The following is an 18,601-nucleotide window of genomic DNA, read 5'->3' as shown; positions in this document are numbered from 1 at the left end:
GGTATGTGAGAGAGAAAGTGCTATTAGCATTACTTGGCAACAATGACAGCCTTAAGGATGCCTTTACCTTGCATTCCTTTATTTCACTATTGTCACAGAACTAAAGTGGGGAGGGTGAGGGAAAGAGGATGGACAACAGGCATGAAAACCAGAGATGGGTTTTACAAATGGAGCAATTGCCTTGTCTCCCTCCCTCTCCTTCTGGTACTTCCAAGGCCCCACATTTTCTGCTAATGACCCCATGGAGCAAGCCCTCAAAGGAAGCCATTTTATCTCTTTGTCCCACAATAACCACTGTGTGCTCCTGAGCACTCAAGAAACTTCTCTGATAGCATAGGAAGCTCCTCAAAGCACACAAGACTGCTATGCAAATGGTAATAAAGCTGACTCTCCGCTACCGATGTTACTAGGGTACGGCGAGCGGCTGCGCCAGCCGCTTGGAGCATAAGCTTTGCACTGACCATGGCTACTCTGATTCGGTGGCGCTTTATCCCAGCTGACAATCATGCAGACAAAAGGGATGAGGTAAAGGCAAAAAGCAAGCAGGAGGAATTCATCGTCACAATTCCACATGAGCTTCAGAAGTGCAATTATGCCCATTTTCTGAATGGGGAGCAGAGACAAAGAGAGATAAAATGACTTGGTGTGCTGGTTCTGGCTGGGGCAGAGTTAATTTTCTTCATAGTAGCTAGCATGGGGCTAAGTTCTGGATTTGCGCTGAAAACAGTCCTGATAACACAGGGATGTTTTCGTTACTGCTGAGCAGCGCTTACACAGAGTCAAGGCCTTTTCTGCTTCTCACACCACCCCACCAGCGAGTAGGCTGGGGGTGCACAAGGAGTTAGGAGGGGACACGGCCGGGACAGCTGACCCCAACTGACCAAAGGGATATTCCACACCATATGACGTCATGCTCAGCATATAAAGCTGGGGAAGAAGAAAGGGGGGGACGTTCAGAGTGATGGCGTTTGTCTTCCCAAGTAACTGTTATGTGTGATGGAGCCCTGCTTTCCTGGAGATGGCTGAGCACCTGCCTGCCGATGGGAAGCAGTGAATGAATTCCTTGTTTTGCTTTGCTTGCACGCACGGCTTTTGCTTTACCTATGAAACTGTCTTTACCTCAACCCATGTGTTTTCTCACTTTTCCCCTTCCGATTCTCTCCCCCATCCCACTGGGGGGGACTGAGTGAGTGGCTGTGTGCTGCTTAGTTGCCAGCTGGGGTTAACCCACGACACTTGGTCAGGGTCATGGGGAATATCTGTAACAGAGCTGAGGAGTGAACAGATGCCTCATTAAGGACTGGTCTAATACTAGGTGTCAAGGCAATCTTCCTTGTAAGAAACACAGGGCTTGCGTTCAGAGTCACAAGCCACCCAGTTTGGTCATACTGAGAAATCAAGCTGTGAGCAGCGGCAGGTAACTGACAGGTTTTTAGATGGTAAAAATCACATTTAGTAACATCTGGGCCTTACAACATTAGGGAAGGGGACTTTCTACAGCTAACAGCACCGAGGAGCCAAAGACTACAGAAACTTTGAAAACAAGTAGGGACATAAAAAATAAGTGATGTGATTTATCATGTACCTGGGGAAGAAGACAGTTAAACTGAGAGAAAGGAAAGATAGCAATGGAGGAAGAGAGATATTCAGAAGGGGAAGAGAGACCTAAGGAAAAAGTTGCAAGGAGCAGAAAACCAAAAACAAAGGACAAAAATAATTTAAAATGGAAGAATAGCAGATATACTTAGGTGAAGACAGCTCAGCTGGAGTGCCACAGGGACGATCCCTGCCTCACTGCAGCTTTCGATAAACAGGCACCAGCTTGCGTGAATTCTGGACGGAGGACCATGTTTGTGCTGCGGACAGTCACATGAGGAGCAGCCCAAGGAGACAGGCTCCCAGCGCAAGGGTACCGAGGCAGGTGAGGCGCAGCCATCGTGCACCCTGGTGTGCTCCACTCGCTCCTTGCTCGGTGTCTGCAGAGAGTATAATGTTAGCAGCAGCTGTTTCAATAATGTTTTAAACCTTCCTGCCCTCCTTTTCAGAGCTCCAACATGTAGATTCAAATCCCTGGACATTCACAAGCAATTATTTTCTAATGATGCTAGAAGCAAAGCTTCCAGTCCTATAGCTTCAAAAAACCCTGCCCAGCCGTGCTCTGCTGTTGACCTTTTCAAGACCTAAATATATACGAGATACCTAAATAAGATAATTGGCCAAGTATAAAGCTGGTGTAAGCTGGAGGCCTTTTACCAGAGGTGACACAGGCCCACTCTAAGCAGGAGAGAAACTGCAGGAACTCCATCCTTGCTGGTTTGCCCCCTGCGTTCAAAAGCTTCTCTGATGTTTGCTCCTCTCCTGATTTTGTGTGATTTTATTCATGTGCATCCCAGTGTTAGGTTTCACAGTGGCTATGCTTAGCTGTACAAACTGTGCCAAGTGAGCTCACCGGAATGGCAATGTTGTGCAGGAGATGGTACTTTTGCAAGGGCAGCCCCAAATTCCTATTTTCCACTCTTGCACGAGAACAGCCTATCATGCCGTATAAGATATAAATGTTTTGTGGCCTTGCAGATAAGCTAGATAGACAGCCGATCCATCATCATGACTCTGCATCACCACCATGGTGAAGGGATAAGGAGCGAAGCTGATGGCTTCTGCACAGCAAACAAACAAGCACAGAGAGAGTGTTTGCTCATTTCAATGTGCAAAGCTGACTTGTTTAAGTATGAGTATGTTGCTTATAGCCAAATTTTAGTGACAGCAGCCCCGTGGCATCTATCACTGTTTGCACTTTTGCTAAAAATAGTCGCATTGTCTCTGGATTTTTTCAGATGCCACGTCTGCAGGTAGTTTTCGCTCCCTCCACCCCATCTCCACCCGTTACCGTTTCCTCCACCCTCCAGGGTATATCGTGCTCAGGAAGATACTAACCACGCAAGGTTCGCGTGGTGTCACAAACACCTGAAATCACTTCCCTGTCCTCACCAAAAGTCTGTGCCCTTTTCTCTCTCTTCTTCTCTCACTTGCTCTTTTTCTCTGTCATGCTTACAGGCAGGGGCGCCAGGCACAGCTTCAAAATGCCCCTAACGCCTTCACTGAAGAGTGAGGTTATCTAAAAGGGAACACAAACTGTCAAGACTGCGGAGTGGTTTCTCTCAGACCAGATCATGATATTCACTGCTTCTCCATTTACAGAGAAGTGAGCAATTTTCTCTTCCCCGCCCCCCCTCAGCCTACAGCACATTACAGATATGCTTTAGAATCGAAGCACTGGCTGAAGGAACTAACAGATCTTTTTCATTTCTAGCTTTTCATTGTATATATACTCAGATGAAGCACTTGTCTCAAATTCAGGGTGACCTGCTCTGAGTCAGGCACCTCCCAGAGCTCACCCGGGCGCTGTGTTTACAGCTATGAAAAGGAGCAAATCCCACCCAGGAAACAAGCAGTAGTGAGAAAACACACAATGAAATCTAAACACTTCTGATTCCCTCTGAGTGTCACAATCCGGGCACTCTCCAAATCCCTCTTCTAAGACAGAGCTACGTGGAGTTCCTGGAGGATCAACAAGGTCCAGGCTATTTCGGATTTGCCCTCTTTGTGGTTTTCTAACCCTGAGAGCACTGGGATGTCCCCACACCTGCAGCAGCTCATACCTCTGGCATGGGTACCCACATTCATCCAGATGGATTTTGGTGCAGGACCAGGGCTTTGCATACTTCCATGACACTCCTGCTGTGGCAGTGCACCGTGGTATCGATGTGCTACCACGCTGACATTCAAAAAGTGGCTCTGAAAATAAAAGGCAGATTCCCCAGGACACGCAGGATTTTGCTAGCTCAGCACCTAGGAACCCGCAGACAGCCAGCACAGACCATGAACTGCAGCGCCCATCAGTCCGCAAAAATTCAAAAAGCCATTTCCATTTCTCCTCGCAACGTACCTGCACTAGCAGTAATCCTCAATGTTTTACAGCAGAGCTGTTTTCTCCGCTGTGTTAATCAGATTTGCTTTCAGCAGGTTTTTCTAACAGCACGGGGGGGAAACTGGGCCAAAGTTGTCTGCATGATGGCTCCTCCCAGCACTCACACTGACTCAGCTGAGCTGGAGGCAAACAGTGGTGGGATTATAGTAAACTGGATGGAGGCAAGCACAGCCTGCCTTCCAAGTACGTGAGCAAGGTACTGCAGCTCACCCAAGCAGGCTGCTGCAGTCCGGTCGGTCCCCACCTCCTGGCTGAGCGCAGAGGCTGCCACAGAGGGACAGCAGCTCAGGGACACCAAACGGACACATCTCCCCAGGGTGGCACTGGAGAGAAAAGCTCTCTGCTCCTGGACAGAAACAAGCCACCACTTCTGTCACGGCTGCTGTGTGGTGACTTGGGGCAGCTGAGATTTCAGCGAGGTCCCCAAGGAAGGATTTTAATAACCAATGCAGGCAAATATCTTCATTTATGTGGGGGGTATGTCAGCAGGCAGGCCCTCTGGTTACTTCCTTTCACCGATCGCAGTGATTTTGAGCTAATCTGGTTTGAACTTTGGACAGCTTGCACTCATCCAGGCCTTGGCCATGCCTCACTACCGGGGAGACTTTCAGCCCTAGTTTGTGGCTGGAGGAAGAAGAGACCTAAAGCTGAACTGCCGGACTGTGGAAGCACATCAGCTATAACCCCTCATTAAATGAATGTGGCGTGGTGACTAAGCAGGGTGACAGCACAGAGCCCTGTGGCAATGCACCGAGCACACCTGCTGGGGAGAAAAGCACTTGCTCAACACAGCCCCCTGCAATCTCTTGGAAAGGAAGAAATAGGATACACGTAAGATAAGACTGGACACATTTTCCAGGCCCTGCACAACCCCTGTGCCTGTAAGGGTGTGCGTGCACCTGCCGAGGACACCGTTCCTCCCCGGGAACGTGCTCTGGCCGGGGCACCGCGTGCTGCAGACGCGTGCACACCCGGGAGTCTCACCTGCGTGCTTTTCTCATGTCACTCCCTGCTTCCAATTCAAAGAAGAGACTTAATCCTGAAGGATCTGGCGGTTTACATGAGATACGATCCCAGAGGTTTATTAATACAATGTGAAAAATAACTGATAAGAGAAGCATTCACCATTTCTCTCTACTGAGTCAATCCCTTAGCTCTTTAATATTTTAGTTCCAGTATCCTTCAGCCCTTATGACTTGGTGCCGGGCCAGCTGTAACACGATACACCAGCACAATGTCCTAGCGCTATCTTCCGGCATTACATAAACCTATGTTTGGGACAGATTCTCATCTACTTTGAGACTCCTTTGCACCACTCTGGCAGCAGAAAGGGGCCACGGGAGTACATTACATGCACACCACCTTTTGAGACTTCTTTCTACTGCCAGAGTGAAGGCATCCCTGGCTTGAGCCAGAATCTGGCCCTTTGCTTAATGTGTTTAACAAATGAAGCTGCTGTTTGGATCCCAAAGACAGAGAGAGGGTCAGTAACCGAGTGAGCACCAAGCGCTTCTTCCCTTGGCAGTCGGGAATCCACGTTGTTAGAAAGTGGAAATGTATCGGGTGTGTTAGCTTCCTAACCACAAAAAAAATCTCTCAGAAAGTGACTGTTTCCCATCTTGACTAAGGAGACATTAATTTCAGTGGCATGTGCAGTAATGTTCATTCAGGACTGGCCACAGGTCGTCAATTATTCCTCTGCCTGTCTAGAAGAAGCATGTTTATTCCTCATAATAAAAGGTATTTGTACAATACAGAGTTTATTGCTCAATTAGGAAAGTGACGTGCAAAGAGTTACAGCCTCTTGTGGAGAATACAGCTAGAAACGAATTTTTGCAGCTAGAAATGAATTTTTGCAGCTGAATGAAATACCACCCTCCTCCTCACCAGACACACAAAAACCACCCAACTTAAAAGTCAACTGACAGGTATTTTAGGACCCATATTGAACTAGCCTGTACAACCGAATATTGTATTGTATATTAAAGCTCTAGACTATAATTGTGTTCTTTTCTCTGTTTAAAACATTTTTAGTTGATCATTCAGGCACTGATAAAAAAAAAACAAAAAAAACCCCACAGAATTGAATTTTGGTCCCGAGCATAAACAAAGCTGTGCATTGAGCAGAATTTGAGAACATTGTACACATGCACACTTTGATCACTTTGTGGGATCCACACTCACTGCTCTGCTTGCTTCAGTTACTATGTATTGCCTGGGCAGTCAAATTGTTTTTAAATACCTAAAAGTAAACCTTGGAACCTGTTTTCTCCTATTGTGTCAGATAATAATTCATAATAAATGAACTTCTCTGCAAATACCAAGGGTGCTGTTGTTAGCTATTTGGAGTATAACACAACATTAAATAATAGATATCGCTTTGCACTTCTAACATTTTAATCTCGAACTCAAATTGCATGCAAAGGCAATTAAATAACAGCATCCCCATTTCAAAGCTGGAGACCAGACATCTAAACACGAAGTTAGCAGATACCTAACTTCAAGCATACAAGCAGCCCCTCTGCTTGAATTGAATGGCTCTACGTGCAAGCTTGAAGTTAGACACATGCAGAAATATGCAGTTCAACTGATGACTAGGTATCGAAAATGTAGGTGTCATATGGAAGGTATTTATCTAGTTAATGAACAGATATAGGCACATCTAAAGGTGGTTTAACCAATCCTAAATCAGCACCTAATTATTTTGGGTAAATCACACTCTAGAAGTGCTTGCCTTCCTCTGTTAACTATCAGTGGGACTTAGAAAGTCCAGCCCAGATGTCAAATACTGAGATGCTACAGCTAGGCACGTCAACCGACCCATGTCCTAAACCAAAGGGTGCTGTGGAGCTGGGAAGAAATGTGGCACAGGTGAAAGCCAGAGTGAAACGTGGACTCAGCTGAAGCTCAGACTGAAACATCCATTGCCTCACTGTGAGTGCAACTGAGAGCAAAGTTTGACCACCTGAATCCCACAGGAGTGTTATCCTGAGGGATATCAAGCACAAGGAGACATGCACAGTCCTTAAAAAGAGAAGTAACCTCCGGCATGACGAAGGTTTCACTCAAGTTGTTAATGCTAGTTTGAGGCAAGGCGTACAGCATGGAAGTAATTCAGATTACTATGACCAAAATGGACCCTGCTTGTAAAGAACAGCTGTGCTCAAGATATTGCTGCACATTGGTCTACATGTACACCCACCTGAAAGACCACAGTCCGCAAATGAAAGCACGAACAAGAAAATTTTGTGTTGGGAAACAGACACTTCTTCCCAGAGAGAGAGACAACAGCACATTGAAATCACACTGTGCAAGACAACATTTATAAAAATGTTGACGGATATCATCCCCCGTTTGACTTATGGAGCCATCAAAAGCTCACTTCCACGGAGCATTTTTGGACCCTTTAGTTGACTAAATCACCAATTTAGAATCTGTCAGACTTCATTATGCAGATTAAGAGTCTCTCCTTGGTTTCATTTGTTATGCATTAATAAGAGAGCACTGGTGACTGTATCCTCTCGCACAACCAAAGCCTTTCTGCCATTACATAGTAAATTTTGTTCTTTCTAGCGTTCAAAAAAAACCTCAACACAACAGCAACGCGGCTTAGTTGCTATGCAAAGACTTAGAGCCACTGCATAGGGATCAGTTCCAGAGTTTGGTTTGATTCAAACCAAGCCAGGCAAATTACGCCTGGATGTGATCTGACAACTTTTTCCTGCTTGCCTGTTTCTCTCGTCTACAGGTGAAGCGTGTGCTCAGGCCAGACCGGCCCCGGGATTCCCACAACCCTGTGCGATCCCGATGCACGTTTACTGCCTTCCAGCTCGATGCTTGGTGCAGTTAAAATACTCAGTACCAACAGGCAGATTTATTATGAATGCTGGTAGGGATCTTTTTTCTCTCTCATTGACTAGATGTGACTCAAAAAGTTAATGGTAATTGCTCTCATCTTCATTTAGCAATGAGAGAGAGAGAGAGAAATGGGAGCAATTTGCAGATCTGAGAACAGGTCATTACAGGTGTGTTATATTAGTGTATTCATGAGCCCCCTGGGACAGCCATGCTGCGATATCCAATAACTTTCTTAATGTGTAATTACACACCATTGGACTATAATTGATTAATTGAAAAGAGAATGTAGGCAGATGCTAGGCCAAGGCTGCTGCTGCTCATTAAATGAATATGTCCTTGCTTCTTTTTAATAAGTTAAGTGAACTACTCAAAAGCAATTAAGTGAGAACTGAAATTCATTAGATTTTAAGTAATTATTGGTATTAACTTCTATAATAAAATGCAGGATTTATATTTTGGTTTTTTTTTTTCCCATCCCAAAAGCAATGTAATACACGTCACTGCTGAGATGTAAAAATGGTGTCTGCTACAGACAGCAGTGAGCAGTGAGATACACGCTCTTTGCAGGCAGATTTTCTTCGGTGTGCCTTCAGATAACTGCGTGGTGTTAATCTGCCTTCTTGGGACATCATTCCTGGAAGCCCTGCGCAGTCCTAGGGATTCCCAAGGAGAATATCTCAGAGCTCAATATCCCAGAGCACCCCCAAGCCTCCCTGCAGTCCAGCTAAATGGTGGCCAGGCTCTTCTCAACCCTCGCTCCCACGGGCTGGATCTTAACTCTGAGAAATAAAAAAAGCATGGGCTCCTGATTTTCAAAATCCCACTCTCTTGCCGCTGTATGTTGGCTCTTAAAGGGGTCAAAGCCTTCGAACTCTTTTCCTTTTTAATAGAGAGGACAACGCATGCAGCAAGATGAGGCATAAGCCAGCTGCACTGTTACAGAAAGTCACACTGGTCTACGTAGGCATCTTTTCAGACCTGACAAAACCCATTCTCATTAACACCCTGCATGAGTGAGAGCCAGGGTCAGAGGTGCAGAAGCACCTGAGCACCAGGGGACTAAAGCCAGTTTTCTGGCCTGACCCTGGTGCTCCAGGTACGGCCGTGGCGAGATGCGGAGCGAGGGACGGCTCCTCCCAGGTAGCTGCCAGGATGCCCCACGTGATACTTCCCCCGGGCCCTCCTGAGTCATCTGCATCTCCTGCACAGACCCCAAGGAGAAAATATTTATAGCTCTGGGTGATGACTTCGGAAATTTTATTTCCAATTTATGTGGAAGGAAATATGATGAATTTTATTTCACCGCACTTCACTTCCTTTGGAACAAGGCATATCTTTATTCTTTAATGTTCCATAAAAACTGTCTGAATTTTATTTAAATTGGTTATGAATGCCAGTTTCATAAAAGCAAAGCCACAATTCACAACTGGTTTTCTTTCCAAGGAATACAAACCTGCTTTTTTTTTTTCAGTTTTATAGAGGTTTGGGTCGGGGGATGGCTGACAATTTTTTTCAGGCTTTCTTACTTTAAAATTTATTGAAATCCTTCTTAAAAAGTAGCCTGCTAAAAACACATTTTCAGGTAACAGTTTCTTAACTTTTTACTTGTTTAAATTCCCGGTCAATAAAAAGATTGGTATTTTTTTAAAATAATTTTTGGAAAAGCAATTTTTCAACGAGAACACATTTAATATTAAAATTATAATTTCAGTAAACACATCAAATGAGGAAAGCAAAGTAAAAATAGAGTAATACAACACAGCATTGCAGTGAGGAGAAATTAAGGTTGGAGAAATTATTCAGAGGTCACCAGTAATTGCATATTTATTAATAAAAATTTTAACGCTTGTTCTGGGGAGGAAGATGACAGAATTGGAGCTGTAATGGGATTTTAATTATTTTCCTTTTTAACAAGTGCATTTTGCTTCTCTTTTGAAATAATAATAATAACAGTGATGTTAAAACCTAGAAAACATGCCACCTTCTGAGGAAAGGCAGGCTTGTGCTCACAAAGTGTCAACCGCCACATCCTAAAATAATGCTCATGTATTGGTATGAAGGAAAATGCCAAACTAGAGACACTGAGGCGAAGTTGCTTGCTATTTCTAGCGTACCCGAGGCAAGTGCTGTGGGAAAGGGGATATACAACTCGCTCTCGGCTCTGGGAGGCCAAACACCCACCGTCGGTAGCTGTGGTCTTTCCCAAATCTGCCCCGTTCCCATTGCCCGTCTTCCCGTGCTGCCCATCCCTCTCACTGTTGCATCTTTTATTTCACCTCTTCAGCTCGCCAAATCGTCTTCCTTAATTAGGTTCACTGGACTGAAAAGGCGGGGATTATGTAGAGCTACTAGGGGTACCAGTCTGCTTGTGTGGGAAGCTGCATCCCTGGCCATGGCGGAGCTTCGTTCCTTCTATCCCCGTCTCCTTCCCTTCCTTCCGCCTGCTCCCCATGCTCCTGGAGATTTTATACCTTGTATTTTACGTGTCGCTGGGAACTGGCAGAGACTTATCCTCCTTGCTGCTCTCAAGGGTTAATGGCACTCCCCTGCCCACCTCTGCAGGAGACGTGGGGAATCCTTCGCCCTCCTTAATGCTGTAGGTCATGGTCACTCGCTAACCCGGGGTACAAAAGGAGTGAGGTTTGGGTCTTATTTCCAGTAGAGGTGCTATCTCAGACTTGCTATGACAGGGTTGTATTTTCTGTAAGTTCCTACAGCTGGTCTCTGATTGCAGCCTTCAGCTTAAATATTATTAAAGATCATGTTTGCTACACTTCAAATTAGCTGTTAGCTGGCCTACAGCAATTTTTGGTTAGAGAGGGGGAAGACGTCTCGAAGCAGTTGTTTGCCTTTTCTTGTCTACAGAATACAGGGTGTCATTCAGAGCCCACTTAAAGTTAACGGGAGGGATCCTATTGATTTCACTGGGCTTTGGACCAGAGGTTGTGGAGTCCTGAACATGGTGTGAGTGAAGAAAAAAAAAGTGTATTTCTTTAGCAGGATGGTGGTGCAGGACGGGGGGGGAAGACGTCTCGAAGCAGTTGTTTGCCTTTTCTTGTCTACAGAATACAGGGTGTCATTCAGAGCCCACTTAAAGTTAACGGGAGGGATCCTATTGATTTCACTGGGCTTTGGACCAGAGGTTGTGGAGTCCTAAACATGGTGTGAGTGAAGAAAAAAAAAGTGTATTTCTTTAGCAGGATGGTGGTGCAGGACAGGGCAAGGGGAACAGAAGGCCCGAAAGACCAAGGAAATCTCTCAAGACCCCCAACAAGGTCTGCTGTGGTCCCAGGAACAGGACCCAAACCTCCCAGGTCCAGCCCGTGCTGCCGTAACGCGAGCAACGGCCTTCGCTTCTAGTATGGAGTAGAAAAACATATAATTAAAAAGCAGGGCAAAAGGGACACAGCCCATGTGCCAGGCAAGACAGTGGATGCATTTGTTCTAAAACAGTAAATAGGTATGTGTAGACAGGCATAGAGCTTATCATTTCCCAGGGACAGCACATCGCGAGGCGGCTGGCAGGCTGCAGCTCTGTATTTGGTCCTGCATTATTCTGGTGAGATGCCTATCAGGGCGCAGCTGCCGAGGCAGTCAGTGCCCCGTGGGTGCCTACCTAAGCGCCTACCTTGCAGGCAGGCAGCGGGCAGGGAGGGTCAGCTGGAGCCGGGTGTCGGGGCTCCCTTCTCCTCCCGGGGCTGCAAATCTGCCTGTGAGCTGAGCACTGCCTTTTTTCAGTGCATTTGCCCAGCACCCATGGACTTCAACAGTCTTTAGGAGTGTGCGTAGGGTACACATAGCCCTTCATTCAGCCTGGCAGCAATTAAAGACAAAAAGAACCTAATTTTGCCTGGTTTGTTACCCTTGCTTGAAAAGAAACAGAATGCAAGTTTTTTGGTGGGGTTTTGGGGAGGTTCTTTTTAAAATATTCTGCTATAACTCATGAACAATTTAGTTTTTGAAAATGAAACGTTACAGGCAATTAGTCTACAATATGACCTAAGCCTCACTGTTATTTCAGTCACAAGAAAGGTTGAATTTCATGCGGCCAAGATTACTGAGGTTTTAAGAACATCAGTATCAATTCACTGCTACAATTGCTTTTCTCAATATTTTTGTTCCAGAGCCATAACTGCCATTCTGACAGCTCTCTGTGCCTGATCCAAAGTCCCTGAAATCAACGGCGGGCTCTCCGTCGGTTGTTATGGGTTTTGCACGGCCATTTGCTTGAATCACTGCATACGCCACAGTGCAGCTGATGGAGCAGTATCTGTTGCTCTCAGACTGCGGCGGCAAACCGAGCAAGAAACTGATGAAATCCATTGGTAAACCACCAAAAAATAGCACTAGCAGTGATACGCAGCAAACGTCGAGTGATGCTGAAACAGGGGTAGGCACCGCCGTACAGGTTTTAACTCTTGGCAGGCTTGGTACCAGTAGCTCTACAACCTGGAGCTCCACGGGGTGTCACAGGTCTCGTCCCCCTCTCCCCTCCCGCCTCTCCAGGGTGGCAAAATTGCCTCCTGACCACAAGGTCGGTACCCGAAAGGCTAGATGTGGTCCTGCACCCCTCAGAGCTGCTGGGCGGCAATCCCGCTCCAGCTTTCTGGCCGAAAGCTCTGCGTGTCCCAAAGCCTGGGCCAGGATGAAGGAAGCGCTCTCCCTCTCCCTCTGCTGCTTTGCCACCTAGCAGGGTGAAGGAAGAGCCAGGGAGAGCTACAGCGGGGAAGAGCCTTTGCTTTCTCTCTCCTCTCTGCTAGGAATAAGGAGGCAGCATGGGAGACAAGCAGGGGGGAAAGGCAAGAGAGGGGATGAGCAAAGCTATCTTCCCCAAATTCAGTACTCCTTTGAGGGCACTGCAGTTATAAATGGACTGATGGGTATTTCCTTTTAATGCTGAAGCACTAACAGGGAGTGGTTTTGCTTGACACTGATGCACAGGAAACAGGTCAGGTACCTTAAAAAAAAGAATCCAAACCTCACTTTCTGAAACCAAAACTCTCATGGCCTCCAAAGGATACCGATATGCATATTTGCATTTAACTTGACTACGACTACAAAGCCTACTGGCCTCGTCTGATCACAAAAATTCTCAGTGTTTTTTAAAATTGGTCTTGTAGGTATGCAATCTCTCCCACATTCCAGTACCGTAACGCTGCGGTTAACCTGCCTGCATCCTTGCTGCCCTGTCCGGATGCCCCACGTGTGCCATGCTTCCTGACCCTGCCTCTAGTGCTGGAACAGCAGAGCAAAGTGACATGACTTCAAGCGAAGCATCAGCTGTAGCTCTGGCTCCTCTCAGCCTTGCCATAGCCTCCCCAAAGGCTTTTGCTCATAGGAGAACATTTTGCATTTCATGTTTCAGTTGTAGATGTGTTTTCAGAGCTTTCTCTGCCTCTTTTTGCTAGTGATTAAAGATAACTGGCCATAGGTGAGTTTGCATTAAATCCAATAACAAGCATATTTTATTTTGTGTCTTTTACATAACAGCTTCCAAGCACCAGGACTACCTTATAATTCATCGCATACTGGAGCCAAGAATTTATCCTCCCAGAGCAGAACTACTAGGAGCAGACTTTTTGATTTCAAAGAGAAAAAGATCACAATTTTACTGCAGGAAAACCATGGATCACAGCTGGGTGTGGGACTGGAAATGAATTTTTTTTTCAGGGTGTTTATGTTTTGTTTGGTTATTTGTTTGCTTTACATATAATCCCATAGCAGTGGGTGGTACTCAGATCATCTCCATAAACAAATGATCTGGAAAGCAACCTGGCGTTTAATTTCCTTAACCCATCAAACCCTCATTTGCTCATACAGCAGCACACCAATCTGAAACCTTGACCCAATATTCTGGGTAACTTGGGGGGGGGGAGGACAAACTGTTGGGTTTTCTTTCCCACTTTTGTTAAAAGGCATCCAAGCATGGCTCTTCCTACCCTGACTAACCTGGGTAGGTGCCAGATGGATTTTTCCTTTCTCTAGGCAATGGCTCAGGAATTTCAGCCAGCTAGAGCCGGGACTGTGGGCTTTTCACTAGCCTTTTCACTCTAGCCTACCCTTCCCCTGCAGTTAATCCCATCTCTCTCCCCACATCCACTATTAGCTGGACTGTACTGCTCCTTGACAATTAGCTTCCAGAGGACTAAATTCTGCTTTTTCCTTCTGGAAACAGAGAGGTGTGCCTGAAAGAAAAGCTTCCAGCCATTTGTGGAATAAGAAATTAAAATCCTGAGGCAGCGCCTATGGTAGTAAAGCGGACGGCTGGCCAAGACAGCATGCTGGCCTGGCTCTTTAAAAATGAATTTGTTATATGTAGTTCCCAGTATTTATCATGGGAAGCTAAACTTAAGAAAACATGATTCTCAAAAATACTGAAAAGTTCACAAGGAAAATTCGATGTCTTCATTGACTAGAGCATCTTAACCACTTTGTTTTCTGCTCTCTACAACAAACGGCATGATACGACGTATCTGGATTTAACGCGGGAAATGAATACCCTAACCTAATCCCGGAACTGCACAATGGCTTTCTATACCAGCCAAAATCTTTAATTGCCCCCGCTTTTCTTAATGCGCAGAACTACCGTAAGCACTCAGGGGTTTCTTTTGCCTAAATTATACCTCTTTCTTCCTCCTATTTCCTATCAAGCTCTCTCTCTCAAAAAAACCCCAAATAGCTGAGTTGCACCTTGCTAACCAAACCACCTCCTCTTCTGAGGAGTAAGCAATGAAGAAAGCATACAATTTGTAATACTGTATGTTACTATGCTTTCAAATCTCTCCAACTACTGAGGAGTTAAAGCTCGCCATGCGTGCCTGTGACCTGGGATGTTAAGATTCAGCTGGTGTAGCGCAGCTCTTGAGGGAGAGCCCTGGCACACAGCGCCCCGGCCCCTGGATCCTGCCCGGCAGCACCCTCCCAGCACGAGCATTTCCCAAACAGCGGAGCCTGCGCTTGCCGGAGCAAACCTTGCTGCAAAAATGGCAGCTGAACCCTAAAGCAAAGAAAGCACTTTTGAGCCGAAGCCTCCAATTTCACCTGACAGGCTATTACAGTACTTACTCTCAACTGCACTGAGAAAACTCCAAGGATTTCCCGATTCTCAAAAGCATAAACAAGTTTCAGTTTCTCTTTCATTTAAAAAATCTCAGCTTTTCGCTCAGCCAGCATCTGACTTGCACTGGGTAAGTTTTTACCATTGGGAAAATATTTTTTAAGAGGAAGCAGCTGTCCCCACTCCTTTCTTTCATTTTTTTCCCCCCTCTCCCCTCCCAAGGAGACAATTCCTAGCACAAACGTAGGAATACTGACTAGCCTTTAGGAGAAAGATGCTGTCTTAATGGCCAGTTCCTGTGAAATTTGCTTTGCTCTCGAGCACATATTAATATAGCATTGTTTCCCAAAAAGTAAAAATATAGAAGGAAAACCACTACCTCTCTGTGAAACATGTAGCATCTTCGACAAATAATAACACTAGTTCCCTCCCCACCAAAGCCTAGGCCCAGCATCATATTTTCACTGAAAGTTCCTAAAATACATCTTTAAAGATAGCAGAGGTACATATTCATTATTTGTCCACTTTTTTTTTTCACATACAAATTGAGTACAGATTACATCCCTGCCAATTTTGTTTCCAATAGCACAGGAAAAATAAAACTATGACAAATTGCTTTTATTACTTCCTTAAACAAGAACTGAAACTTGTCCAAAAAAGCACATGAAAGACTAACTTGGATGACTTGAGCTTTTGCCAGGTACAGAAGTGATATAATACAGCAAAAACTTAAATTCATATTAATAGAGAAATAATGAACCGGGCATTAAAAGAATGCTTGATTTTAATAGCACAAAGGGGGTTAATTGGTTCATTGATTGCTTGCACTAAAAATAAAGCAGATTTTCAATTGAAATAATACATGACATTTTATATCATGTTGTCTCCCAACTCTAGTCCTGAACTCCTCCAACGCCAAGAAGCCCTACTGACTTCGGGGGCATCTTTGTGCGCTGTGATGGTTCATCAGGCCTGATTTGACCAGCGGCACAGTAATTAAGCATGGCCTTGCAGAAACAGTTTCACTTATTTGGCACAAGAATTGTGACTGCACCGGGGAATCGCTTGTTGTGTTTGTCTAGTTTTCTCCCCTTAGGACCTAACCTTGCTGCCCCTGAAACCAACAGCAACTTTGCAAGGGGTTTAAGAGGAAGCAAGATCAGGTCTTATGGGTCACGTCGCTTTTTGCTGAGGAGAATTATACTGGGAATGCACTGACCTTTCTCAGTGACACCTGGGCTCTAAAAAGCATTGTCATTACCTAACTGGGGGTTGGCTCAGCACCGGGGATGCCTGGGGGGTAGGTGACCCTATGAGCCCACTAGTGCAGGTGAGGCCAAGATGCTCTGCGCTCTGGCCAGTGCCGGGAGCAGGGACTGGCCACCACCTCTGGGCTGCTGCCCTCCAGTCTGGGCTTCTCTGATCAACTGCCTGAATCTGGGGGCCGGCTTTGGCGCTGGGTTACGTCAGCTCATCAGCTCAACTTCGCTGGATGCTGCACCTGGGACACCAAGATTAGCATTTGGCCCTGCGTCCTCTACGGGGGAGGCAGACGTGGGGTTTAATGCAGCGGAAACGCAGCTTGCTCCTCCACCGCCACCTCCACCTTCTATAGTTATAATGAGAAAAAAAGTGGTGTTTCAAAATATAACCCAGTGTTCTGACTCTCCCCAAATATTTCCATTTAGCCAAATGATACATTTTACTTAAGTGCGGCTGAGAAGAAAGGCGAATGCGAGGGAGAGATCTACCAAATCATCTAAAACTCCCTTTTAGAAAGCCATGCGTGAATCTCTCTTAAATATATTACAATTCATTCTCTGTTTACTTTAGGCAAACAGAAAAACTCATCATGGAGCACTCATTTTCGCAAGCTAATCAAGAACATTAGGTCCCAACAGATTCATTTAATAGAAATATAATAGGCATTCCTGCTTGCTTTTAATCTTGCCTAGCTGCAAATGCTAAAATGAACAGCGAATTAACCCTGCCTTGGAACAGAGATCCTTTCACAGCTGATATCATCTCTCTTACGGCTTGTAAACACTCCAGGCTCCCTGTATGTGCTTTCCTGGCTTTTGCTCTTTCCCCGCAGCAGAGGAGAGGAGAGGAGTGAGGAGAGGAGAGGAGAGGAGAGGAGAGGATGCTCCCGCCTGCATGCAGCTAGGAAGGGGAGGAATAGGCGAGCTCTAAAGGGAGTACTGCGTGTCAGCAGAACGAAACGCCGCGCCGCTGCCCGAAAACAAGGCAGAGCTAAAAGGTGGATGGGAGAGTGAGTTTTGGGGTGCCTCAGAGGAGGGGGGGGCTTTTCGTGCATTACCAGCTGCTCCCTGCATGGCTCTCCCTGATTTACCGTGCGAGACAAGGTAGTACGACAAGGCCATTCACGTGCTGTCATCAAATATAAGAGATTTTTCAAGCAATTTGAGATCTTAAATTGTTCACGGATAGCAGAACTAGCATTAGAACGCTAAACAGGAAAAAAAAAAACTATCATATTTCATAATGTATGTCATAATGAACAAAAGCCTTTCAAAAAAAAACGGTTTTCACTGTGCTAAAGTAACAATCTAGACTTGTTGTAAGTATGTTATTCTTACAAGTAGTTCGCAGTTATTCTTGAAGGCAAGTCTTGGAGTTTCCTTAGCATAGTGCTGCTGGGGAAAATTTTCAGCATGTCCATCTTCATCTCTAGCCTGAAGGGAAATATAATGGCCTATTTAGGGACTTACAAATAATGGAAGGAAAAAAAAAAGTAGCTAAAAGCATAACAGCTCAGATCATTAAAACAGACGGGAATCCCAAAATACAACATTATTTAAAAGTTTGTTTAAATACGCAGTACACCTTTTAGATATGAGAACCTGGGATGCTGTTTTCTTACATAGCTTAGCTTGAACATGCAAATTCATTGCATTGCAAATAATTAGAACAACAAAAGACAAACCCAAAATGAAATATTTGAGCTGGAAACTGTGAGTAACTCAGGGTTTCAATTTACTCCATTGCATTTTTTAGGATTACATTACATATGTACTCGTTTAAACTTTTTGACATGCTTAAGCAATCCCTAGATAATGTATTTTCAGTTTAACAGCAAGGCCAAAAAAAATAAATAAGTTTTCATACTCATAATTTACATGTAATACTATTATAGATAAATGGATTCCCCCTCCATGTTTAAGTGAAGCTTTGAAAGGAGCAATCATCTAGCGAGAACAATGATCCTTCAGTCAAATGCGGTCAAAATATTTAATGACAAAGATGCATTAAAAGTTACCGGGTATTTGGAACTATGCTGTTAATTAAGAAAGCTGAAGTTTAAATGGAAACATTACCAGAGCCCATTAGCAATCCTGCTTGCATATAGTATTTTTCCCTTCTCATCTACAGCGTTTTCTGCTTTCGAGTTAAAGCAAAAGGGAGAAGCAGGTGAAAGGAGGAGTGTCAGCAATACACTCATTACACTGTTCATTTGGGTGACACTTGCACTCCGTTCCGCTCCATCTCATCTGATCCCTGACTGTTCGCTCTCTCCCTCTCGCAGCCTCCCGAAATTCACAGCTGAGCTGTCTCCCTCACATATGGCTTGCATATAATTATGCACATTCCATTTTACACTGCATTAAAATGATGAGCTCCTGGCTCCCTGCCAGCCTATTTAAATCAGCCCCTGCCCAAAGAAGCCGGGGAGAGGA

At 45.2% G+C, this 18,601-nt stretch overlaps 1 protein-coding gene across 1 annotated transcript in view; it reads right to left on the bottom strand.

The window, feature by feature from the left end:
- SOBP (sine oculis binding protein homolog) overlaps positions 1 to 18,601 on the bottom strand; it is a 94,147-nt gene that overhangs the window by 19,863 nt on the left and 55,683 nt on the right. Inside the window, exon 4 of the mRNA XM_019473563.1 lies at positions 17,504 to 17,599. Coding sequence (XP_019329108.1) covers positions 17,504 to 17,599 — 96 coding nt within the window. The remainder of the gene's footprint in view (positions 1 to 17,503; positions 17,600 to 18,601) is intronic.

Source organism: Aptenodytes forsteri, unplaced genomic scaffold (assembly GCF_000699145.1).
Source record: "Aptenodytes forsteri isolate BGI_AS27 unplaced genomic scaffold, ASM69914v1 Scaffold171, whole genome shotgun sequence".
In the NCBI taxonomy this organism is placed as follows: Eukaryota; Metazoa; Chordata; class Aves; order Sphenisciformes; family Spheniscidae; genus Aptenodytes; species Aptenodytes forsteri.
Note: the sequence above shows the minus strand (reverse complement) of the source record. Positions and strands in the feature narration are given on the sequence as shown.